Raw genomic sequence first — 27,692 nt, 5'->3', positions numbered from 1 at the left:
TCAATGAAAATATCACAACAAAGTTTATTTCCCTTCTCAGCTGCTACTTGAGCTTGAATGCAAATTATGTTGGCATTAGGCAGACAAATCATGCGTGTTTAAAAATATTTGTAAAAAAAAAAGTAATAGGAGCCCACAATGGCAGATAAAAATCTGCATAAAGCAAATAATTCTAACTACTGGAGAAATAAACATGCCAATCACCATATAGGTTATGTTTACTGATGTTCTTTTATGTTTACTGTTCACCTATTTATATGTTAGTTAAAAATTTTATATTGTTCTCCTATGCGGTTATGTTATATAATATTTTCACTGTGTTGCCTCTCTAATTTTGCTATTCTGTAGTGCTGTGTTATTGTTGCTCGTTGACCTGATGATGGCTACTGATGCCTGCTGTTTATATCAATGTTGTTCGCGCCCTGAGCCCCATGGGGGTAGGGTTGAATATGAGTGGAATACTAAATAAATAAATAAATAAATGCTTTATGTTTGCAAGGCAGCAAATGTCACAGTAGTAATATGTGGGCAAAACTAAATAATAGTTGTAGTCACAAATTAAATCTAATGGACCAAGGATGATTAATTTTGAAAGCATATTATCTAAACTGGGCACTCAGTCCTTGTCTTATTCTTCCAGTTTTATCTTTATACATGTGTTTGTATGAAGTGCTGTCAAGTTGCAGCCAACTTCTGGAAATCCCAGCAAACAGCTTTTAAGGCTAGCAATTAAGAAGAGGTGGGTTGCCATTGCCTTGCTCTGCAGAGTCTTCCTTGGAGGTCTCCCTTGAAGTCCTGACCCTGCTTAGCTTCCAAAATCTGGTTAGATATGGCTATACTATGCTGCCTCTTCTTTCTTTATCTTCATATACTGATACTTTTTAAATATTTTTGTTTCTATACAAGAGATCTCATTTCCCATCTTTTTCAGTGCTTATTCGCCACCATCACCCAAGTACCCTGTTGAGAGTATTTAAACAGACCTGTCATTAGAAGAATGAATATTCAATATTACATCAGTCAACAGACAAAGAAAACACTATCTACTATAGATCTTTCACAATTCTATCTATAAATCTTATACAGACAAACCAAATGAAACATGATATTGGTTAAGCTGCCCTGGCCACATAAACCCTTAGTCTATTACTATTTGCTTTTTACTTTTAACACATATACCTCTCCCTCATGGATGACCCACTCTTTTGGCTTTCTCCTGGCAAAACCAATTATTCAAGAGGAGTTTTATGCACAGATAATTAGAGTTGCTCAGTACAAAATGTTCTCAAACTTGCTTTAATAAATTATTAGGGACAGTGATCTATACTGTGGTGTACAGCATATTGTAAGCAGGATCCTATTATGTAACTTTTGTACCACTTAATGTGTCATGTTAATATTTATGCTGTGCTTCAGTTCTTTCCCTTTCATTCCAGACATCCAACAGCCAAATGCATTGGTTATCGAGTGCCCCATTTTGTTGTTTGTACTGACTTGCTACGTGTAATCTGTCTTGAGTCCCTGTGAGAAAGGCAAACTATAAATAAAGTGAATAAAATAAATAAATTGAACTTGTATTGTTGAAGGCTTTCACTTCCAGAATCAGCTGGCTGTTGTGGGCTTTCTGGCCTGTGTGGCATGGTCTCAGATGACATTCCTCTGAGAATGCCAGTCATAGACGCAGGCAAAATGTTAGGGGCAAGAACTATCAGACCATGGCCACACAGTCTGTAAACCCCCCAACAGCAAAATTAAACTTGTTTTCAAGAATAGTAGCATGGGCTAGCAGAGGCCTGACAATATGATCCATTTGTGCAAGTTGATAGAGATTTCTTTGCAGACAAAGCACAGCTGGAACTTTGGTTGATAAACTAGGCCCACTAACTAGGCATACTGGTATTTGCTATTTTTGGTATTTTTCAGATTTGGATTTGAGGAACAGCATAAACACTACCTTCCCATATTATTTGGTACCCTAATATCATTTTGGTATTCAGATTCAGGGTAGGGTTTTTTCCCAGAATACTGAAAATGTTCATGTCCTTTTTTCCCTATGGAGAATCTTTCTGGGGGACTAGAGTAGCTGTTTTACAAGCAGATCCACCCCTCATGATTGAACCAAGTGATTCAATGATATGGGCCCTTGAACAAAGTGCCCCCAGAAATCCTATTTGTCTCCATTTTTCCAGGGGGAGGGATGTCATGCTTTCTCTTAGGTAAAGAAGCCAATAGCCAGACACACAAGCACAAACTACCACTGGCCAAAACCCTCCCAATACAAACAAAACCAACTAAACCACCAGAACCAGCATCAAGCTAAAGAATCCCGGTAGGACAAGGACAATATGACTTGCCTAATACAACTTATGTCAAACAAGAGAATCCAATGCAGACCAACACTGGCAAGGGCCATCTGTTGCAAGTTCAACAGGACCTATGACAAACCAGTAAATCCATGCCAAACCAAACTGGCAAGCTAATAACAAGTCCTATCAAAAAGATGCTGACACAAACCCACTCTAAAATTGAAGAAAAAATTATTCACTGAAAAACTGAAGAAAATGTTTTACTACATATTCTGAAATATTTCCAAACAATTTCTGGACTGTTTACCAGTATTATGAAAAATCCTGAATACTATCTGAATACTCAAATGTATTTGGACCAGAAATATCTGAACTCATATCCCTGTTACTGAGCCCAATGATGCTCCTTCAACAGAAGCTACCAAGGAGGCAGAGGAACATTGCCTCTCTTTTGATCCAGATTTCAGTAATGGCAGCCTGGACTAGCTGGGTGCATAGCCCTTGCTAATGTGAACAGTGCTCTCCCCGCCCCCCGCCCCCCCCCTTATTCTCTGAACATCTGTGATCCCCTACTTGCTACACTATTATCATCAGAAATTCAATACAGGTTAAGATAAAGACTAGTATCTTTGCTTTATTATCTCCATACGTGTGGGGGAAAGATATATAAAAATAAGTCAAGGTAATGCCAGTCAGCTACTGCTGAAATGAATCTGAAACAGCTCCATGTACCAAAAGGGAGTTTTGCATGTTAGTTTCATATATTATGTCTCAAGCAACATTCTAGTAAGTAGTCAGCAACCTTTAAAATATGGTTATACATCACCAAACAACACATGAGGAAAAAAAGAGGCCTTAAAAAGCCTTTCACTTTCACTTCAATCTCCTTTCACTTTCTTCTTACCTCCAGATTCATAGATACAGTACCAACTGCAACTTTTATTTCTCCATCTGACACCTCCTTAAGATCCTTAAGAACAGCCTCCTCAATCCTGAGTCCTATGGGACAGATAGGAAAGTTATTGATAAATGCTTGGAATTAGCATAAATTAATTCTTATGCTTTTTATCATGCTGATTCATCCAAACAAAGGAATACTTCACAGTAGGTTATCAACTCTACTTTCAGAAACTCCTGGAGACTTCAGGGAGGTACATGGGCAGAGCAGCACTTGGTGAAAGAAAGAGGTGATCCAGCCTGCCCTCCAAAGCTGCCATTTACTCCAAGAGGGTCTGATTGCTCTAATCTGGAGATCAACGGTAATTCCAGGGAATTACATGTTGAGGTTAGTAACTCTATCTTACACAATCAGCAGTGTCTACATGGAAATATCTAGGAATCAAGCAAGAAATTGTACAGTCAGGCACCATTTTTGTACTATTAAAGAAATCCCTAGGACTTTCTACTGAAAGCAAGTTTCATTTTATTAACTGGGCTTACACCCAGAAATGTGCTGTTAGGACTGCAGTCTGATGCACAAGACAGTCTTCTAAAATCTACAAGGAATACAGGAAGATAGTGGAATATTCCAAAAATGTTTAGGCATATTTAAATTTTAGTTTTCACAAGCAGATGATTAGATAGTAAGCTTTTTCCTCAATTGTACTTCTTCAGCCTACAGATGAGGGTTCATATAATGAAAAAAGAAAATGTCTCCACACATGTAAAATATGCTTGGTCAAAAAATATAGGTCTCTGTTTTCAATGTATATGTGCAGTAGTTGGATTTTTTTGTATGTCCCGTCAGTGGCGTAGCTGGCCCATTCAGTGGCTGGGGCAGACTCCGAATTTTCCGGGGGCCCCATGGCCCAACCACCTGCACCCTGCCCCCCGTGCATCACGCCATCCTTGTGCCCCACACCCCAAGCACGCTCCACTTACCTAGAAGCTGGCCAATGGGTGCAGGGCTCCCTCATCCAGGGCTTTGCCTCAATGCAACATGTGCATGTCATGCCGGCTGAGGCCCAGATGCTTCTGGGAAGGAGGAGTGGCATGGCTGGGCACTGGCGTGATGTGTGCACATCGTGCTGGCCAAGGCCCAGCCATGTCCCTCTTCCTTCCCGGAAATGGCTGAGCCTCGGCTGGTGCAACGTGCACATGCTGCCCCTGCCCCTGTCGGCTGGCCTCCAGAGCACACCCACAACTGGAGGGCAGTCGACGGGGGCAGGCCTCATCCTGGGCTGGACTTCGGCACAACACACACACATCACGTTGAGCATTAGCCACTTCTAGGAAGGAGGAGGGGTGTGGCTGGCCCTCTGTGTGATGTTGCGTGCTGCCCCTGCGCCCGTCAGCTGGCCTACAGCCATGGCCGTGCTCTCCAGAGCACACTCATGGGTGGAGGTTGGCCGACAGGCACAGGTTGAGGCCCAGCCACTTTCGAGGAGGAGGGGCATGGCTGGGTCTCAGCACAACATGCTCATGCCCTTCCTCTTTCCTGGAAGTGGAGGTGATTTTTGCACCCCTCCACGTGACTCCTATGGGGGCGCCCAGGGTGTTTTCCCCCAAATATCCCCATGGCAGCTACTCCACTGTGTTCAGTGCTTGGGGTTTTTTGTATGGAGAAACACTTAGTTACCAGTACGTGATTTATACTTACATTCTGAAATGGTACAATCTAGATAGAGATTTATAAGAATTCCAATCCTATTAAAAATCAGTAGAGTGTAAATTCTTGTTAAGCAACTATGGAAAATTGGCTCAAATGGCACCAATGGAGTTGTTCATTCACTGATTATACCTCATACACACATTTTGCTATCTTTTCCTGGACATTTTATTGTGTATCACATACAAAAGAATGCATGTGGAGGGGAAACTGTTCCAGTAAATAAAAGGGCTATTCTGCCCCTGCATCCTAACTCTAAAAATAATCACCATACAGTGCAGTGGGAGGGGAGTGATTTTGCATATTTTAGATGTTTCATGGCACATAATCTCGTTTCATATTAGTCAACAAGGTGAAAAGGACCCGGTGGATCAACTGAAAGAAAAGAAATGCCATACCATCAGCATGAAACTGAGCCTCCTCTAGAGCACTTATAATCTCATCACGAGGTAGCAGCTCTGGGAATTTCTCTTCCAATCTGGAAAGCACTTCATCCTGTTCTTCAGGCATTCTTTCAGGATCCATAGCAATTGCTTTAAATAGGATACTGCCTGTGATCGTTTAGAGGGAAAAGACAAGAAGCCACACTCTTATCTTCATAATGAGACACTAGTAATAGCAATAATCTTGTTCATTTTCACTCTTCCCTCTACATGATGATTTGTCTGCATGCCAAATTTCTTCAGATTGATTCTGTGTGAATTTTCAACAAGCATATATTTCACTGTTGAAGGCTTTCAATGTTCGGAATATTAGTAGCTTGTATGGGGACTTATGTAATTCTAGTAAATTCTCTCGCATTCTGCATCTGTAGCTGGCATCAGATCCTCTGAAGATGCCAGCCACAGATGCAGGCGAAACGTCAGGAGAGAATGCTGCTAGAACACGGCCATACAGCCCGGAAACCACACAGCACCCCATATATTTTACATTCAAAATTATTGATTTTTTTTTCAAATGAAGACATACACAAAAATAAGCAGTAGTTAACAATTGTAGTCAACAGATAATTTTATGAAGATTGCTAAAACTAACTGACATTTTTGTTTCAACAGTTTTAGTTTCCATTTCCCATTTGTATCTTGCCTTTCCATCAAGGAGTTCCACAGTAGCATACATAGCCATTATCCCAACTTATCACCACAACAGTGTTGTAAAAGAAAGGACATAGGTCACATATTCAGATCCTGCACCCATAATTCCCTTGTGCAGCATGAACTGGCCTGGACCCATTCAGTGCCAACAATAATTGCTCACAATGCTGTAGGTCAATATTGATGCTAGCACAGCATCATCACAAAAGCATACTTAAGAATTGTACAATTGTACAAAATTAGGAAAACTAGCAGCAACATTTTGATCATGTCCCTATGCTGGGCAAATGCAGCCCAAATCCTCAAAATGTGACCATTATTTTAAATTTCTAATGTCCTAAACTAATGGATACTAAACTGGTCTGGTTCACTTATCACTGCATCTCCAAACTTAAGTAGGTTTGTGGTGACAAAAAAGGCTATCACGTGAAGTGCTCACCACTATACTTTCAAAGCACCAAGAACTGGGAGAGGCAACACAGTGAAATGTATAGGGCCTACTGGTTTAGCTAAATTGAGTTACAGATTTTTTTAAAAAAAAAAGGCTAAGAGAAGAGAAAACCACTTCAAAATACTTTAAAATACTTGCTTCAAGTAATAGGTAAGAGTCAAATTGGAAAGCAAAGCAGGCTCATTAGTTCAGAATTAATGCTGGCAAGAAGATCAGAACTGATTCGTAAGCTTAATTGTACAGAAAAAGATCAAGAAGGTCATGCTTCAGTACAGCTACAGTAACATTATTTGATTAATTTTATTTTAATTTATTACTTGTCTACACAGTATAATTAAATAATTGATAACAAATTGAGTAATAATTGCACAACAGCTTTTGCCAAATCAATTGAAGATCTCAATTAAGATAAAAGATAAATGTTGGGGTTATATGCTTATATGTGTTACTGATGGCAAAAAGCATTACATCAAAAAAAGAAACTATAATATAATCTGGAATTTTTATTTTTTAGAATTCTAAGCATTGCTCCTCTTTGAAGTGGGGAGAATCAGGTATTTTTGGGTAGCTGTTATGTTTGGGTAGCTGTTACCAATCAGTTAAAACATTCAGACTATCAAAGTCTAATGTTCCAAAATATATTGATGATCCAACTTTGCCTCAGGTACGTAGGAATTCATATGAGGAAGACAGTAAAAAAGCATTCCCAATCTCAAGTGATAGCAAACTGCTCAACTTAACCTTGCCAAATCCCTCCAAGAGGAAAAGTGCCTAAGGATATAACAACTGAGTGCAGAATTCAATAATGCAATTAGGTTAGCTATAGCCTCAAAATGTATTTTGTAGGGGCTGCACAATTAGCAAGAGAACCTGTTTAAATCACACCTTTCCCAATATGAGCAAAACAGAAAATTGCTTAAATTTAAGTTTGTCCTTTTTTGCCATCAAGTGACATGATGTCGTAGGGTTTTCAGGGCAAGAGACCTTCAGAGGTGATTTGCCATTGCCTGCTTATATCTCATGACCCTGGTATTCCTTAGAGGTCTCCCAGCCAAATACTAGCCAGGATCACTGCTGAGAGTATGTGAAAGGCCCAAAGTCGCCTGCAAGCATGGCACAAATGAGGATTTGGACTTGGATTTCCCAGATCCTTGTTCACCACATTAACCACTATCCTAGACTGGCTCTTATGTCATAACCAGGTTCATATATATGGAAGGCATTTAGGAGCAATGTACCTCATCCTCCACTATTTCATACCTCCTCAGTGAATTCCCAACTTTCATTTTTTGGTACTCTTTTTGTACTCAATTAACTTCTTCACCAGTCCTCTTGTATCTCTGAGAAATTCCAATGATCAGTCAGTAAATAAAGCTGGGTCATACTTAACGGACCTTTGTGTATCTACAAATAAAGTTATTCTAAATGGGAATCACCCTATGGATCAGCCAGGATTATTTACTTATATTTCCTCTAAAGGAAGGAGTGTTATAGACTATGCTATTACCTCCAACTCCTTGATTAAACATATTCAGATCCTTAACAGGACTGAAAGTGACCACTTGCCCCTGATAATTCTCATAGAATTCACATATTTACCTCTTAAATGGACTCAACAACTCGATCAATTGTTACATGCAGAAATGCTAAAAAGATCATTTGATCATCTCTTTTCAGCCATCTACTTCTGCAGAGTCCCTTTTTCTTTTTCAAAAACTAGTGACCTCACTTAAAAGGCAGGCTAATGTTGTCCCCATCTTTAAAAAAGGGAACAAAGAGGACCCAAACAATTACCGCCCAGTCAGCCTGACATCAATACCAGTAAAGATTCTAGACAGTCTGAAAGCACTTGAAAGGGAATACTGTGATCACTAAAATAAAAAATAAGTCATGCCAGACTAATTTTATCTCTTTTTTTTGATAGAGAAGGTTAAGGGGTAACATGATGACCATGTGTGAATATTTGAAGGGATGTCATGTTGAAGATGAAGTATGCTTGTTTTCTGATCCAGAGACCAGGGCAAAGAGTAATGGATTCAAGATGTTGGAAAAGGGATTCCACCTAAACATTAGGAAGAACTTCCTGCCAGTAAGGGCTGTTTGACAGTGGAATAGCCTTGGAGGTTGGTTGAGTCTCCTTCTTTGGAGATTCTTAAACAGAGACTGATTAGCCATCTGTCAAGAATAATTTGATTGTGTATTCCTGCATGGCAGGGGATAGGACTTGATGGCCCTTGTGGACCATCTCTATGACTCCATGACTCTATTATTCTAAGTACTGCTATGACTATTCAGTGCAATACAACCAGCCCTTATCCACTATGTATCAGTGTTTAGTATTACGACAACCCAGAAATCTTAGCCCCCACACCAATTTAATCATGCCCCTTTCCCATAAAATGTCTGAATGCAATCTGTTTCCCAACTGGCTAAAGACCTCAAGATCAAACTTAACTTCTTATAAAACCTGTATATATGTTATTTAGAACTGTATATGTGTTATATTTAGAACCCTGCTGCTGACCATCTTTTTTCCAGTATATCTTTGTTTCTGAAGTGCAAAATTCCCAAAGATTTTTCCCTCATAGTATCTCTAAAATTTAGATTCTTTACTCAGGCCATTTTCCTTGAACATCCTGCCTTTACCACTATAACTTGCACCTTTCAGTCCCTTATTCCCACTCTAACCAGCATGTAATAAACATGGCACTCATATCACACCACAGTTTTGCCTCTACTTACCTCCTGATTTACCCATAGATTAATTTATTTTTATCATTTAAAAAAATGATATATGCATGCATGTCTACAGGAATTAGAGAGTGCAAGTTAGCGGTAACAAGTCTGAACAAAACAAATGCTACTGGGGATCCCACAGCAAGACAGAATCTCAAGGGCAAACACATGCTATATCATGGCTGCAGGCAAAACTGTTTGATGGAGAAAGTCTAAAATCAGTATCCTTTCATGGAAGACACAACTGCTTGAACAGAGCCAGCAGGCATCTAATTTCAACAGCTGTTTGGAAATGTATCATTTGGTGACACACAAACCCTCTGATTTCTGGGTCTGCATTTGAGTCAGTTTTAGGTAGACAGTTATCGGTACAGCTTTATTCACTCATATCTTGTAAGTAGACAGGTATATAGGTGCATCTCATGTTATGTTCCAGGAAATACTTACAGGAGCTATCCTATGAAGTAAAACATCAGAATACCTTTTGGTTGTAATTTTAATGATCTGTTGGTTGATGCACACAACCATATGGGGCAAGTGTCAAGTCACACCCAAATCATGGCAGCCAGTAGGATTTTCAAAATAAGAGATTAGTACTGCCTGTCTCTGCATAGCTTCTGTGTAGCAACTGCTTCTGTGTACCAAGTCTGGTCTTCCACAGCGGACTCCTATTCATATGCCAACCCTGCTTAGCTCTGGAGATCTAAGATCCAGTCTCTACTAATTTACTTGAAACATACAAGGATCTCTTCTGGACACTTTCTTAAAAATTGGTGTTTCATTTGCCACTTTCCACGGAGGCTGATTTTAGCAACAATTTACATATACTGATTAGTATAACAACAATTTTCACATTTAAGTTGCTTAAGAACTCTTAGGTATATGCCATCTGGACCAGGAGTATTAATTTTCAGTTTGCTTGGTAGTCCTAGAATGTTATCTCTCATCACCTCAGTGCTATCAGTGCACCTCAGAGCACCTCAGTGCTATTTCATTTCATTTTAGTTTAGAAGTGGTACTCTACCAAAACCTACAATCAATTATAAAAATTAAAAAATATAGAAGCAGAAAATGTTAGCCAATATATTGTTTCAGAAGCACTTAGGACTTTATCCTTTAATTTTTAAAAGCACAAATAAAAATATATAGGCTCAGAAATATCAATGTTTTCAATCTTTTCTGATCTTTGAAGAAATGAAATAAAACTAATTGACACAGAAAGCTTTGTTACCAAATGGAACGAGACAGAAACATAGTTGTGAAATAAACAATTCATTCCATCCTTGCCAAGGATTTGTTTTAATCAGCAGAGTTCCAGTTAAGAGCAAATTCTGAATTTAACAGAAACTTTTTTTAAAGGAACTCTTCACTTCCCTTTAGGACTAAAGAAAAAATATATGTTTATACCTTTATGAACCTCCAGTTATAGCATGGTCTACCGATTTTAAAAGTTGTTTTCATGGCTTTGAAAATCACTTCCCTTTTCTAGCTAGCACTGAAATATATAAAAGGTCAGTGATGCAATCCACTTAGCCTTCATGACCATATAAGAAGAAGAGTGAACCATTTACTCTCTGGTGAATCATCCTTCTTGCAAGTAAGATGTCTTTAAAGGCTGCCTTTCTTCCCAAACCCCTTAGAAGGAATTTTTTGCAACAACATAACAGATGTATGCTACTAAAATAAAAGCTGAATCCTCTTCCTCCGAAACTCTGCAAGATCAACCACTGAGCTAGATCATGATTTGAGAGCTGCACCTAAATCACATTATGAATTGCAATGATGTTTATCTGTGCTTTAAACTGGCTGTGTTTATTTGTAACAGTCTGGGCACCTTGTGGTATCCTTCAAGGCCATATACAAATAAACAGAAGGAGGCATTTCTGAGAGTACACTGACCTAGGAAACCCGACAATCAGTTTACTGAACTACAATCTTGCCAGCTGGCTCCAACTAAAAATGTAATGATTCAGCAATTTAATGGATTCTGAGTTTGGCAGCAGTCCCTTAGTAAACATCACTTGGGAAATAAAATGATCAGGCTCAAGTCTCTGGCAGGTTTTCTAATTGTTTGCTTCTGGCACAAACCCAAAACTGGAGCAGGGCTTGACTAAGTACAGACTGGCTTTACAGCATTTTGACTCTTGAAGCAAGGTCTGTTGAGTGTGCCAGTAGGAATTGACTGTGTACCTGAAGGAGTGACAAAGATGTAAGGGGAAAGCAAGGTTTTTAAAACAACCTTGAAGATGAAACCTTCATCACATAATTATTTAAATATTTTAACAGAAGCTTACTTTTCTACTCTGTTACATTCTGATGCTGACTACCCTATATAACCAGAGTTGCCAGCTCCCAAATGAGGTTTGGAGACTTCTCAGAATTACAACCGATCTTCAGAATATAGAGTTGAAGCCTCTTAGATAAAATGGCTGAATCTATGGGACCCCACTGAGGTTCTTCGCCTTCAAAAACCCTGGTCTCTCCATGCTCCTTCCCCAAATCTCCAGGAATATTCCAACCCAGAGTTGGCAGCCCTATGCCCATTCATCATTTATAAATACTTTTAAGTAAGGAAAGAAAGGCCATTCTTCACTTGTTAATTTTCTGGGTAAGTGTTTGTAACCCCCTTGGTCAGAATGGGTTGACCCAGAAAGGGGTGGAGACTCAAAGCAGTAGAAGGCTGCAGAGCTAGTTTGGAGGAGACAAGGCTACCAGACTCGGACCTTGGTTGTACCAGCCCTGAACACCTTGTTAAGGTAACTGCAATATTGTTGGGAACTACTGGGAAGGTAGTTGTTTATTTTTGCAATGTTGTAAATGTTGGAGTTTATTGTTTCAGGGGTTTTTTTATGTTTGTAATGGGTGAGAGTTCTCCTGGAAACCTTCATCATGTTGAATCCTGTTCATCAAGCCCTTGGAGTCTTCAGGAGCCAACCCACTTGCAAAGAAGAATTGGACTTGGCAGTATCAGTAGACTGTAAATATAAGGACTTGGAAATGCAACCTGAACAGGACCTTGAAATGTGATGTTATATGTTATTTGTTAAGAAAGTAAACCATTTTGTTTTTAAAAATTGTTGTTGCAAACTCATTCCAAGCACTGCCCCACAGAACCCACAGATAGAGGTTACATTAACTTACCTGCCCTTTGTATCTTTCTGAAGTTAAATGAGTGGTATGGATACTGTGATCTATTTAAAACTGCAAAACATTTTTACTCTTTTTGATCTTAAGGCAAAAGTACTGTTTTGAATACAGGGGAGGTACTGTTACTGTTAACTCTGTATGGTGTGTCTGCTTGTGTAGAGAGTACTTCCACCACAACAGAGGATGTTAAGAATGTTCCACTCTGAATGCTGGCTTGATCTATTTTGATTCTGCTGCTCAGGAGCAGCAGGTGGTGAAGAAAGAACAGAAAGGCAGATGGATTAGAGAGGCAAGGAAGGGCAAGGCAACTGCTAAGGGTCCCCCAAAGTATTTTATTTTTACGCATATTTTTACTTTGCTTTCCCATTTAATCCATCTCTGAAGTTGTTAGGAAATAGAGAGCAGTAACATGTTTCTTATTCTCCAGAAAAGCAATGTATACTGAAAATCCATCACTACTGATAAAAAAGTACCTGACCAATATGTGACTTGCCAGAAAAAGAGCTGGGATCCAAAGGACTCCCAGGATGCTGACCTATTCATTTAGGAAGACTCAAATTGTGTCCCTCACAGGTACACCCACCTCACTTACCTCAGGAGCAGAAAGGAGTGAAATATAGCTCAATGAACAGGATCAGCCAAGTGTGTTGGAAACTTGGGTGTTGAGGGGGATATCAAAACTATTTCATAAAAATATGTGTGATATCTATTAACTTAAACATATGCTTATGGGTGTCTCATTGGGGGAGGGAATCATTCTGGGGACTACAAATGGTGACTCCCAATAATCACCAACCAGCATAATGACTAAAGGTTGGTTGATTACAGTCTTGCAGTTTGCCAGTCCCTCTGCAACAGGTGACCAAGACAGAATTCGTTCCCACAAAAAAAGTTGCCACATGACGTTTTGAATGCCAGTAACATAGATCATGTTTTCAGAAACATTCATAGAGGGTGGACATATCAATGTCTATGTAAATGGTGGCAGCTAGAAATTAATTCTGATCATGCAAAACATGTTTATCAGGTATTGAACAAAAACATGGTGGTGGAATCTTCCAACATGGTTGGCTTTTGTACTTTCAGAGACAGGGAAAGGGTTTGCAAGCCACTTTGAGATTCCTTATAGTTGAGAAAAGCAGGGTATACATCAAAACTCTTCTCCTTCGTGGGATATCTGACTATTGTCAGAAACTGGATACAGGGCTAGACAGACACCAAACTGATATGATATTCTGCCAATAACATTGTATGTTCACAGAGCCCACTAATTGGAGAGAGAGCAGAGTCTATGTGAGTTGGTTTGGAAAACGTAGAATCAACTGCTTAGGAACTACAGAATCTGAAGCAAGGGAAGCAAAAGGCAGTATTAGATCAATAAATGAGTTGGATCCTATTCACTGACTGCTATATGACATTGCTGTCCAAATTTCATGTGCCGCAGGAACAAAGCCAAAACAATGCTACGAGATCTTCTAGTACCCAACTGATGTGCAGATATCATTAACATTCTTGTCTAATGATACAGCAACACCCCAACCATGCCTATTTTTAAATGCACATTTTTAATCTTCCATTTAATATTACTCTTTAACAAACTCTTTACACCCTGCTTCTTTTATGCAGCTTCCTATGGTCTTTGAAGGGATTGTTAACCAAAGAATGGATCGAAGTCTCTCTGCATGACCAGATTCAGAAACACTCCATTAAACCTTTCAGTATTTAATACAAAGAGTAATCTCTCACCTCTGAGGAGATGAGCCAGTTGCTGAGTGATTAACTCTGGTGCCTCCTGGAGAATCTCTTTTGCTACTAAGGAAGAAGAAGATTCTAGTAACTCCAGGCTGCCATCAGATCGCTCTTCAGGGTTGATGACTCTGACAACAGCTGACTCCAGACTTTTGTCTTCACTGCAACACAAAGTTTTCAAAGATTGTTTTCAGTGTCATTTTCTATTTGTTCAAACTCCAGAATACAATGTAGCAGTCATCTATATGTAGTTAAATGTGCAATTTTCAAGTGAGATTACTAACAAAGTTAGTTGTGCTAGGTTGTGGTGGGTTTTCCGGGCTGTGTGGTCGTGGTCTGGTGGATCTTGTTCCTATACTCAATCCACTTAATCCTATACTCAGTCCACCAGACCATGGAAAACCCACCACAACCAGTTGAATTTGGCCGTGAAAGCCTTCGACAGTACACTAGTTATGCTACTTAATTGAGTTGTTATTCAAGATCGACTGAAAGTAAAAACATGCAGAAATCACTGATATTCTGTAACCCTGTTCTGCTGACAGGTTAACCTACAGGGGTGATATGTGAGTTGCGTTTTTCACAATGCCAGCACACTAAGCTGTGACTTTTATGCACATTTCCTTATTTAGTGTGTTAGGTTACAAGCAACAATACTAGTTGTTGCCAGACATTTGAACTCAATTGGTACTGTGTGATGCTGCTTTGCATTTTTTTTGAAATGTTAACTGTATTGCATGGAAAATAGAACCGCCCCTGATCTAGCTGAAACCAGTGTTGTCCTCTGTGCAAGGCCCAAATGAAAGGGCACATTAGGAATGCCTCAAAGAATTTCAGTGTTGCTGGAAGGTGTCTAGGTGCATGTGATAAACACGCACAGATGGAGTCAGTAGCATTCATGAATTCAAGCTATATCTGTAGGACTTGTTGCCTAAGGCTTGAGTGAATTAATTTCAGTAATGTAAACATGAACTGTGTAAATACTTGCAAAACAACAGAAATACTGTGGCTTAACTCATCATACCATTCTTCTAAGACATGATGCATTGGACATCTAACGGTGGCACTGTGTAATACAAAGTCTGTCAAAATAACTGACCAAGGTTCTAAGACAGATCAAGCCAAGCCACACAGGTGACAGAACCCCCTTCACACAGTTCAGTCAATCTTTAAATTCAGGGACAGGAGATCTTCAATGGTGACCAAGGCAGTCAAGGACAAATCTATACTTAAGTCAAACTGATACACAGGAACCAATACACAGTATGATACCTTGTCAGTGCACTGTTATTCACAAGAGTCAGAGACAATTTCCCATCATTATTCAGCTGATGCAAATTGATTTCATCCTGGAAAACATGAAGAGTCTCTGGAATATTCAGTTCCTCCAAAATAAACTTTGTTTCCGTGTAGAAGCAGAATTCTCTTCTTGGTATGTTCACTATTGGTAAGCATAGGATGTCAGGTGGACTGACCTGTAACAAGAGAATCCCTGTGATTCAGGAAGCTCTTCGATAGCATGAATAACATACAGAGTTTACACAGGCCACAGGTAAACAAGTTTTATATATGTATATATTGTTATCGCTATTACAGCATAACCCCAGCAGAATGCCTGAGAGTGTTTAAAAGAAAACAACCCCTTAACACACAAATCAACAAAGACCTAACACACAAGAAAAGGAACCAGGAAATCAATGGATGAAACAAACCAAATGCAGGAGGCCACCATATAAACATGTGTCTTTGATCATTTCTTTATAATGATCACTATGCTGGGTGAATCAAGTTGAGTATCAGAGAGCAGGGCATTCCAGTTACAAGCTGCTGCTAAAGAACATTAATACAGGTGAAGGGAGGAGTGGAACTCCGAGCTTTCTGTCGGAAAAGATTACACAGCAAGGTGGTCTTTGAATCACTGTGTTGGAACTTCAAATTAAAAGTAGGAGATCAGTAACTGCTTAGCCTTAGTTACTCTCCTAGAAAATCAGAATATTTCCTTCAGAACAAACTCATATAGTCATGCTCTATGTACAGTAGAATATTTACATATCATGACATATCAAAGCATAAGACAATATGTGTGTAAATAATTACCTTATCAAGATAGTAGGCATATGTTAAAGCAGAAATAATAGAATCCACATCACACTTCTTTCCTAGGACTACGTGCACTTGATCCAAGTGTTTATTTCGATTCTAAACAGCAGAAAATAGGAAATACAGATAAATGTTATCTTATGAAACTGTTGTATCTGTTCCAAGACTAACTTGATTACATAGAAGAAGAAGAGTTGGATTTATATTCCCCCTTTCTCTCCTATAGGAGACTCAAAGGGACTTACAAACTCTTTTCCTTCCCCCCTCACAACAAATAGGGACATTCAGAGGTGGTTTGCCAGAGCCTGCCTCCACATGGGCTGAGAGAGTTCAGAGAGAACTGTCGCCAACCCAACACCACCCAGTAGAGTTCATGTGAAGGAGTGGGAAATCAAACCCAATTCTCCAGATTACAGTCCAGCACTCTTAACCATTAAACCAACATCTGAGTCCATAGCAGGTTTTGAAACAGGGACTTGGGTATGCAGGGAAAGATTCAGCCTGTGCACTTCCATTCAGCTTTGGTCAAATGAAGAAACTTCAGGGTGAGCAACCACAATAGCAGAAAAGACCCTTAACAGCAATTGGCCAGAACAGATCTCATAAAGTCATCCCAGCTAGACTTGCTCAGTGGTCTGTGAAGCCTGCTTCTGATGTTACCTATAGGCAGCTGATTGACTTGTTGAACTTTCTAAACTTTTTTCTGTGCATTGCTACACATCTGCAAGGCCTTGTCTGTTCCACCACTTCTATTTGACTGTACTTAAACATGGATCTGACAAATAACACAGCAGGATAATATACTTCTGTTCTCTCTCTCTCCCCTGTTCCTGCCTCCATTTTTTCTCTCTTTCCTCTTTCTCCAGTAAGGCGCCAACTTTATCTTCCAACATTGATTATTCCATGTCGGTTAGAAACGCAAATAACTCACATCAAATTGTCCTGTCTGTCTTCCTGTTATCAAAATTCTTCCTCCCTTAGCAAAAGTAATACTTAATGCTTAAATCATCGTTATTTTCCCAGAAAAAACTATATTAAGAAACATTCCTGCCTATTAAGATCGTTTCAGGCGGGTAGACATGTTGGTCTGCAGTAAAAGAGCAAAATTCGAGTCCAGTAGCTGCTAAAAGAATATGAAGCCTTGCAAGCTAAAAAGCTCCCTCTGTCAGATGCAATTAGGGATGGCCTTTATATCTAAGTCAGAAAGTGAGACAGGTGGTACAAGGTACAATGCAAACTGTAATTAGTTTGATTAGATTAGGAGCAAAATTACAAGATATGAGAAATGCAGACTATTAGCATCTGTAGTGAGACAGGTATCCTACATCCTTATACAGCCTTTAGAGGTCAATTGTTCAGAATTTGTTAATGAGCTCAAGTTCAGAGATGTTGTGCTATAATCTGTATTTGAAGTTCCTCTGTTTGATAGACAATGGAATGTCCTGGAAGATGACAATATTATCTCACTGGCTTTTGAATGTTGTGTTGTTTAATGTTAGATTTACGTCAATATGTTCCTTTTCATAGGGTCTGATTTGTTTGTCCAATGTACAGAGTGGAAGGACATTGCTAACACTTGGAACAATTTGAATTGGTATGGATAGTGTTGTTAGGTCTAGTGAGTGCATTGCATTGTTGGAGTGAATATGGGGACAGAGTTTGCATCTTGGTTTATTGCAAGCTCTGGTTCCAGTGTCGGTGTCCATGTTAGGAAGAGTGTTATTGCATTACTGTGAGTGTTAAGTTGTTTAAGCTTTGGGTGCTGTCTGTGGGCTAGAAAAGGTTTGCTTCCCAATGCTGGTGTGGGAAAAATATCATTGTCCTACCTACAGTGCAGGTCATTACTGATACACTGAACTGGTTTGAACTGAGAGCTGTATTCTTATTGCTTCCTTTAATAGGAATGATCCAGCTTTTTACTATTCCTAACTGAGACCATTGATTTCTACTAAAGCACCACTGTAGTGGTTTTGCATGTCTAAATGTTCTTTTTCAGATGCAGCAGACACTGGGAAAACATTTCTTCTCCCTAGTGTGCCAACTGAACTGGCAATGAAACACCTCTAGATCATCCCTTCCGGCAACATTGCAACTATTTATCTCTTTGAGAGAACAATAGCTGCAAGCCAACTGCCTCTCGACCTCCTACCACTAATAGGTATAAACACATATTGTCAATGTAGCCTGGAGACATTCAATTAGCTATTAGAAAATACTGCAAGGTCAAACTTGAGGTTTTCTTTTCAAGTTCACAGAAAACTTCCCAAGGAATTGATTTAGCCTTCTGCAGCCATAAATTCCCAGATTAATACAAACTCAAAACAAGAAGTAGGAAAAAAACTGCAACCTAGACAAGTCATCTGGAATTTCTGGCTCTTAATAAAACTTGTGTGGGTCCCAAACCAAATAATGATAATGATCAAAGAGCTTAAAATCTGTTTGGCAATGAAACAATAAAGCTGGTACACAACAGAAATATAACACTTTAAAAATATGCCAAGAAACTACTCTGAACATACAGCATTAAGTAGATTGAACAATGCCAATGTGCACAAAGGTAGTCAGAATGAATATAACTGAATTATATCAGTCGATGAAGATGTGACCCTATTCTGCTAATGGACTAATAGCACAAAATAACTAGAAAGAGAAGACTCCTCACATTTGAGGATTGGATACTCCTTCTGGAGGCAAGCAAAGTATGGTTGCCAGGCAGTTCCAGTGCCTGGCAACTGGAGGAAGGGTTGTGGGGCAGTATCCCTGTAAGTGACAAAGGGTAGCTCTAGGAATCCCCAGGAATTCTATGATATGAACTTTGGCCATAGTTTTATTTTTCTCCTGCCACCACTTCCAGTAGCAAATATAAGAACTGGGAGTTGGATATCATCTGCTTCAACAGGGGTTTAGAAGCCATAAAATGAAGACTGTGCTTTCCCATCAAACTCATGAGAAATAAAGCCTTGATATTGTTGTGCAGCTATTTTTTTATTTTATGATGCTTTATCATTTTAATTGTTTTGATGTTAGATATAAACCATTATGAACGCTTAAATATATACGCAGCATTTAAATTCTGGTAAATTAATGAACAGCCAACCAGACTCTTGAGGCCAGCAGGTATCCTTCAGAACTGGCGGAAGCTTAATTCATCATCCTTTTTCAAATATGCTATGATTCAATTTAATATTAAGGTCTCTGAGACTGCATAATTATCCATTTGGTCATACTCCTTTGCTACAGTTACAGCCACCCAAGGACATGTGTTCCAAACTTTTGTGAACAGACAAGATTTTCTTTAAGCCAAACACTACATAAAAACTGTTGGGGAACCGGCTGTTCTGCCTTTCCTTTCAATATTGAAAAGGACCTGGGAAGCATTTGGTTTGGCACACTGAAGGCTGTTGTCATTTTAAGTACACCATAGTCTTCCCTAAGTAAGTTCATAATTACATTTAAAAGCTAAGTGATCTGTGCCACAAATGTATTAAAATATATGATAACAAATGCAGTCAGCATTTTCCATACCATATGCTTGTAAATGCTATTCTTTAGGGAACCAATTAAAACTGTGGAAAACTTGGAACACAGACATATGGACCAAGACAGAGCAACTTATCTTGTCATTTTGCTGCTTGCTCAGTACACTGATAAGAGAACTGATAAAATTGTATTATGGGACAATTAATTGCTGCTTTAATTAAACTCAGTGTACAGCTACAGCCTAGAATTATGATTTTCAGCTCATGGTTTCAAAGACAGACATATGGCTCACAATTTATTTGCTAGCCAAAGTGCCATACAACATTTAGGGTCTTTTTCCAGCTGACCCCCCACCATGAAACAGAACAAGATGAATGATCTCTCTCATGAATTAGACATCCAGAAAGACCAAAAACTAAAATGCCAAAAGAGAATTTGAAATGTAAGAACATTATGGAATTTCTCGTTTGTGCAAGGGTAAGGAATATTACTAGCCAGAGTACCTCCTGCATTCTATGAAAGTATGATTCACTGACTGTGATAGTTTTAGATAACAGACAATAAGCATAACCAGAACATTTTTAAAAAGCATGTGGAATTATATTACTTCAGAATACTGGTATAGGAGTAGGTGACACAATTAAATTACCTAAATGCCTCCTTGGATCATGACAGGAAAAAATTAGCGTGCCTTCTTTCTTCATATAGGCTTATTTTCAGTGTATGAGAAGTTTTTGTCCCCCTTTTACTATTTAACGGAATGTTTGGAATGTTCTGAGACTATACGCAACCATACAAATTCTCTTATAATCAGGGTGAAGAAGTTAGGCAGTATTTTTTACAGTGGAACTGTCATCAAAAAACCTGTTTTGAGCAGATCTCTGGAAGACCTGGCATCTCATTCAGTCTGAGTTTTGCTAGCTTCCAGCTGCACTCACTGAAAGGGGCAAATTGCCAGTTAAAGAGTGGATGAGGTCTAATTCTTGCCTCCTCAGTGTTTTGAGAACCTATAATTCGACAGGTGGACTTGTTTGGGCTTATTTTGACACACTAGTTTTAATAATATTCAGGATCAGTCAGTGCAAGCGTGCTATTTCAGCAGAAGAGACAGCCCTATTCATTTCTTTTCTTTTTAGTCTCCTACTTTTGTTTTCTGTTTTCTTTCTCTTTTAAGTTTCCTTGGACCTGCTACAAAACTTTTGGAATACTGAAGAAATTTTTAAAAAACAAAATTTTACTAACTTAATGAAGAAGCTTTCTATGTTTCTCTTTGTAACACTTGTCTGATATTTGAACAACACCCAATGGATTTCAAGACTCACAGACTTTAAAGCATCTAAAATGGATGGCTGACAATAAATATGTTGATTTATTGATTTATTGACTCTTGCATGTGGAACTCTTCTCAGCTGTGGGATGCAATTTATTTTATTTATTTATTTTATTGGATTTATATCCCACCCTATCCCCGCAGGGCTCAATGATTGGTAAGCTCTTGGAATAATTTATAAGTACCTGAAAGACTTCATTCAAGATTTACTCTGTCTGTTGGAGTAACTTTGATTTTGCATGGTTTGAACACACACAGTTGTGAGGCTTGTTATTACTGAGCATATGGCTTGGAAAGCTGGAGCTAAGACTATTTATGACTATTTAAGACTGGCTTTGGTTTTTTGGACCGGAGTTATTATTCTCTTCCCTTGGACTGGATGTGTAAAGTGAGCAGATTGCAAATTTTTTGATTCAGAAAATATAGAATTATTGGGCATACATGAATTTAAGATTAACAAGAACTTGATTAGAGAGCTGCTAACAAGTATTCACTTTTGTTTCCTCAGTAAAGGTACATTAAATTTTGATTGTGTGTGGTAGTGATAAGGGATTTTTGACAAGATTTATAAGTGCTCAAGATACATTTTTGTAAAGGTGAATGATTATTGAAGGCTTAAGATGAAGTTACACTGAAATTTATAAATTATTATTATTATTATTATTATTATTATTATTATTATTATTATTATTATTATTATTATTATTATTATTATTATTATTATTATTCAGCCAAAGACAGCTTCATACCTAACAGGACTGCTTCTTGCTAACCGTGGGAACAGAAGCAGCTATTATTTTGTTTCATTCATTAAAATTAAACATTCTTTCCAGTCTTGATGATAAATTTAATTTGTTGCAGTGCATTACAGTTACTTTTAGATTTTCTATACTTTTTGTGCACAATTGTGTACAATTGAAAATCCCAGTTACTTTTATATGCTGCTGCCACTTATTGGAATTGAGATAATTAAACAGCTTTAATTTATCTCCTTGCAAATAAGCCAATCAGAACTTAATGTGAAGGAAAAGTTTAAGAGTTTAAACAAGAAATTCAACAATCAAAATCCAATATCAAAGAACAGTTAAAGAATGACCTGTGGAGTATAAGACAGGAATTTGCCTTGAATCTGCTTATATTCAATGGAAACATTCAGAAGAATGTCCAAGACTCAAGGAAAACCATTCAAACCCAACTGGAATTTTTTTGCAATCCAAAAAAACAGCAAAAAAGAATACTGAGCAAAGAGGAAACAACAGGTGAAATAAATTTTGTTGAGTGTCCATGAAAATATATCCCAGTTGATAAAGATCTTGATATTGAGCAGACCTACAGAGAACTATAAGTAGAAAGAACGGTCTGATATACTAATCTTTTAAGACCTGTTAAATACATTCCTGAAGAAAAATGAGCCTAACTTTCTATGAGCCTAATTTTGAAAGAAGCAGCAGCATATAAATAGAAAATTTTACTTGCTTTAGAAATGCTCCCATCTACAGGGAAAATGATTACTAAAAGCTTCAAAACAAGCAAAACAATTGGCAACATGTCTTATAGATTAAGATTTCTTAGACGGCTCCAGGACTGACTTTAGAGGAAAGTCACCAGTAAATATAAAAGGTCACCCACCCAGGAAATTGCAAGAAAATGGATAGACCTTTTTGAAATTCCAAAAACAAACTCCTGTGAAATATCCTCCAGGATATTTTAAAGATCATTTACCTAGAAGGTTGCAAGAAAAAAGATTAAAAAAAACATTGGAGTTTATCCTGGAAATGTAATGAGAAATCTGTCTTATTTTTTCTTATGTTTAAAGATTTAAAAATTTGGATTTTAATCTACACTGAAATGTTAAAAACACACCATACAAATACCATATATATGAACTCAATATGAACTAATTGTATGAGTATGATATTCTGAAGAAACTGCTAAACTTTTGTACTAAGCCTTTTTCTTGTCTTTTTTTCTTTCCTTTTTCCTTACTACTAGCGGGCCCAGCCATGCGTTGCTGTGGCAGTTGTCCTTCTCATCACAGTCCGCAACTCACACAGATGTCCATGCAGGTCCAATGATCCCCAGCGTAGCCTTTTGGGGTGGTCAAATGGAATCCCTCTTTCCCTTTTCAATGCACATCGTTATATGGTGGTGTCTTGTTTTTTTAGTATAAGGTAACCCTTCCCATTCCACAACAGAACTGTCCAGAGTGCGAATCCTGCTGTCCATGAGGCTGGTTGACATGCACAGTCCTGGCTTGGGTAAGGCAGAACTGGGGCAAGGAGGCTATCCCAGTCAGGCAGCAGAGGCAGGGTGGTGAGGCGCTCAGATCGAGGCCAGCTCCCTAGGTTCTTAAAGGGCCATGGCATGTACAAAAGAAGCAGAGCCGGTAGTGTTGGTTCACCCCCACCCCGCGGATTTTCTTAGAAGAAAAAGGCAAAGTCTAGCTCGCTTTTAGTAAAAGCGAGCTATGGCGAACATGGGTGAGGAAGTGGGTAAGTGGTGGTTGGATGTGAGGGAGGGCAGAGTGAGGTGTGTGAGGATGAGCTGGATGTGTATTGTGTGGTAGCAGTGGGTGAGGCACAGAGAGTGAAAGTTACCTGCGTGTGAGGGGGGGAACCCCACCTGACGTCTCACACAGCAAAGTGTGTATGTGTTTCACTTCCACTTGTATTACCTAACAGTATTACCTATTTACTGTTTTAACTGCTCATCTCTGCCCATCTGCACGAACATGCTAATCCCTCATACCAAGCCCTCAGGCCACAGACAGGCTGCATGAACATTCTGACAGCTAAACACAGCCAGCTTCATGGCCTGGTGTGCCAGGAAAAAGACGTTTTACCTGGCTCAGGTATGGACTTTCGGCGATTTGAAGGTCCAATTACCTGCCCGCAACAGGGAGGGAAGTCCTGTGAAAATTTGGGGGCGATCCGTCCAGCAGCTTCTGAGGGAGGCCATCAGGGACAAACACACTGTTAGATTTATATAGAGAGAGATTTAGACCACTTTGATTGGATGTGTGACTTGCAATTACTAACAGTAACAATTATTGGCCCTCCTTCTATTGCTGTTTTAATTGAATTTTATATTTTTAGTTGTTTACATTTTCTTTTTTCTTATGTTCACCATTTCTGGACTCTGATTGGGTGGAAAGGTGCCATAAAAATGTTCTAAATAAATAAATAACCACATGTTCACCATTGGTTGCTATTTAAATTACCACTCTTTTTTGCCTTCTACCTATCCATTTATTAGTCATTAAGTTCAAGTGCTTCCCTTTCATTTCCTATTCAGCCCATACATTTAATTTATTTTTTTTATTTATTTTATGAGATTTCTACATTGCCCTTCTCCTTTTGGGCACAGGGCAGCTTCCAACCTCAACTGAAACAATATAACAACATAAAATATAATTTAAAACTTACAATTTAAAATATAATTAAAAATAAATTTGATAGCATAAACCTTTCAAAGGCAGTTAAACATCTTTCTATTATAATATTCAATATTTAAATTTAATTATATGGTACTCCAACAGAGGGATCAGTAAGAAGAGAGGGAAAGAGAGAAAAGGAAAACAAAACAAAGAGGAAAACCAAAGGGAAAGGAAAATGGACATGGAAAGGGGAGGGGTGAGAAGGAAGGAAGAAATGGAAAGGGGGGGCAGTTGACATATCATCACAACTGCCTAAATCATGTGCATGTATACATGTGTATATACATAGACTAAGATCCTCAAACCTGGATCTGGATCTTTCATATGCAGGAATGCTTGCACATATAACTTTGAGACTGTGCATAATAAATTTTTATTGTTCAAATGGTTTGCTAGAGAGCTAGTATAGTAGATTAAGAATTTCAAAGCACAGTACTGACTAACTTGAAAACTTCCTTAAGTTAAACAGGAAAAATATTTACAATATTTATTGATTACTGAATAAAAGTTGTTTAAAAATTAAGCAGCAAAGAATTGTATGTTTTATGATGGGTGGAGTACATATGTACTAATTCCAGTAGGTAAATGTAGGTTCCTCTGGTTTCAGGTTAGAATTATGCTAATGAGTTATGCTACCTAAAACACCAAGAAAACTATATGATGGAAAATGCCTAAGAAGGAATAAAAGCTTTGGAAAAGTGGACTTGTGAACATGCAAGAAAGAACACTCTACTCTGCTGTCTTCTGTGTCTTTCAAGTAGATAGCTACAAAATGTGGACACAGCAGATATCAGACTGATAATCTGTAATGTTAACTCTAACTTTAAAAAGTCTCTTCAAGAAACAGAACTTTCTGGGGTTCGTCTAGTGTGATGATTCACAAAGGTCAGGTTCTGTTTAATGTTAACCTCCCTGTTCCCTCCCTGTCAACTGAAGTCAATATTTCTGCCATAGTTTATTTATTATTTTATTTACTTCATTTATATCCCATTTTCCTCTCCAACAGGGACCCAAACAGCATATGTAGATCAGGAGTGTGACAAGTCCTAGACTAGTGATGGCGAACCTTTTCGAGACCGAGTGCCCAAATTGCAACCCAAAACCCACTTATTTATCGCAAAGCGCCAACACGGCAATTTAACCTGAATAACCCCCTCGAGCAGGGGCCAGACTGCTGTAGCCTCCAGCAAGTCCCACATGCGCCACTCTGCGCCTCTCTAGCATCTTTGCCGCCTCTGCCCTCCCCCCCCCCGGGCAGCAGCCCCCTGGAGCACAGGCACGAGGCCCGCCAGCCTCCCTGCTCGCTGAGGTGCACACACATCACGTTCAGCAGCCCAGGCCAGCCTACATGACAAACTCTGTGCGCGCATGCCCACAGAGAGGGCTCTGAGTGCCACCTCTGGCACCCATGCCATAGGTTCACCACCACTGTCCTAGGCTCACCCAAAAAAGTTCCATGATGGAATGGGGGTTTGAACCTGGGTCTCTCAACTAAGATCATGCCAGTTTCCTCTTCGTTAATGATCACTTCAAAATATTACCCTTGAAACGTGATTAAGAACCTCTAACTCATAAAAACATAAGAACATAAGAACAAGCCAGCTGGATCAGACCAAAGTCCATCTAGTCCAGCTCTCTGCTACTCGCAGTGGCCCACCAGGTGCCTTTGGGAGCTCACATGTAGGATGTGAACGCAATGGCCTTCTGCGGCTGTTGCTCCCGATCACCTGGTCTGTTAAGGCATTTGCAATCTCAGATCAAGGAGGATCAAGATTGGTAGCCATAAATCGACTTCTCCTCCATAAATCTGTCCAAGCCCCTTTTAAAGCTATCCAGGTTAGTGGCCATCACCACCTCCTGTGGCAGCATATTCCAAACACCAATCACACGCTATGGAAGAAGTGTTTCCTTTTATTAGTCCTAATTCTTCCCCCCAGCATTTTCAATGAATGCCCCCCTGGTTCTAGTATTGTGAGAAAGAGAGAAAAATTTCTCTCTGTCAACATTTTCTACCCCATGCATAATTTTGTAGACTTCAATCATATCCCCCCCTCAGCCACCTCCTCTCCAAACTAAAGAGTCCCAAACGCTGCAGCCTCTCCTCATAGGGAAGGTGCTCCAGTCCCTCAATCATCCTTGTTGCCCTTCTCTGCACTTTTTCTATCTCCTCAATAGCCTTTTGAGATTCTGCGTCCAGAACTGGACACAGTACTCCAAGTGCGGTTGCACCACTGCTTTATATACGGGCATGACAATCTTTGCAGTTTTATTCTCAATTCCTTTTCTAATGATTCCCAGCATAGAGTTTGCCTTTTTTTACAGCTGCCATGCATTGAGTTGACATTCCCATGGAACTATCAACTAAGATGCCTAAATCCCTTTCCTGGTCTGTGACTGATAGCACTGACCCCTGTAGCGTGTATGTGAACTTTGGATTTTTTGCCCCTATATGCATCACTTTACATTTTGCTACATTGAACTGCATTTGCCATTTCTGAGCCCACTCACCTAATTTATCAAGGTCCGCTTGGAGCTCTTCACAATCCTTTGTGGTTCTCACCACCCTATATAATTTGGTATCATCTGCAAACTTGGCCACCACGCTACCCACCCCTACTTCCAGGTCATTTATGAATAGGTTAAAGAGCACTGGTCCCAAAACGGATCCTTGGGGGACACCACTCCCGACATCTCTCCATTGTGAGAACTTCCCATTTACACCCACTCTTTGTTTCCTGTTGCTCAACCAGTTTTTAATCCATAGGAGGACTTCCCCTCTTATTCCTTCATTGCTGAGTTTTCTCAACAGTCTCTGGTGAGGAACTTTGTCAAAAGCCTTTTGGAAATCCAAGTAGACAATGTCCACCAGTTCACCCCTGTCCACATGCCTGTTTACACCCTCAAAGAACTCTAGTAAGTTTGTAAGACAGGATTTACCTCTGCAAAAGCCATGCTGACTCTTTCTCAGCAGGTCTTGCTTTTTTACATGTTTTATAATTTTATCTTTAATGATAGATTCTACTAATTTACCAGGAACAGATGTCAAACTGACTGGCCTGTAATTTCCCGGGTCCCCCCTAGATCCCCTAGATCTTAAAGATTGGTGTGACATTGGCCATCTTCCAGTCTTCAGGGATGGAGCCTGATTTCAGGGATAAGTTGCATATTAAAGTGAGAAGATCAGCAATTTCATGCTTGAGCTCTTTAAGAACTCTTGGGTGAATGCAATCTGGGCCAGGGGATTTGGTAACATTT

At 39.2% G+C, this 27,692-nt stretch overlaps 1 protein-coding gene across 1 annotated transcript in view; it reads right to left on the bottom strand.

Moving 5' to 3' along the window:
• PRUNE2 (prune homolog 2 with BCH domain) overlaps nucleotides 1-27,692 on the bottom strand; it is a 164,394-nt gene that overhangs the window by 111,943 nt on the left and 24,759 nt on the right. The window contains exons 2-6 of the mRNA XM_048504375.1: nucleotides 16,189-16,290; nucleotides 15,364-15,566; nucleotides 14,089-14,252; nucleotides 5,313-5,465; nucleotides 3,211-3,305 (exon numbers count right to left, since the gene is read on the bottom strand). Coding sequence (XP_048360332.1) covers nucleotides 3,211-3,305; nucleotides 5,313-5,465; nucleotides 14,089-14,252; nucleotides 15,364-15,566; nucleotides 16,189-16,290 — 717 coding nt within the window. The remainder of the gene's footprint in view (nucleotides 1-3,210; nucleotides 3,306-5,312; nucleotides 5,466-14,088; nucleotides 14,253-15,363; nucleotides 15,567-16,188; nucleotides 16,291-27,692) is intronic.

The sequence above is a fragment of the Sphaerodactylus townsendi genome, linkage group LG07 (assembly GCF_021028975.2).
Source record: "Sphaerodactylus townsendi isolate TG3544 linkage group LG07, MPM_Stown_v2.3, whole genome shotgun sequence".
NCBI lineage: Eukaryota > Metazoa > Chordata > Lepidosauria > Squamata > Sphaerodactylidae > Sphaerodactylus > Sphaerodactylus townsendi.
This window is presented reverse-complemented; position numbering and strand designations above follow the sequence as displayed.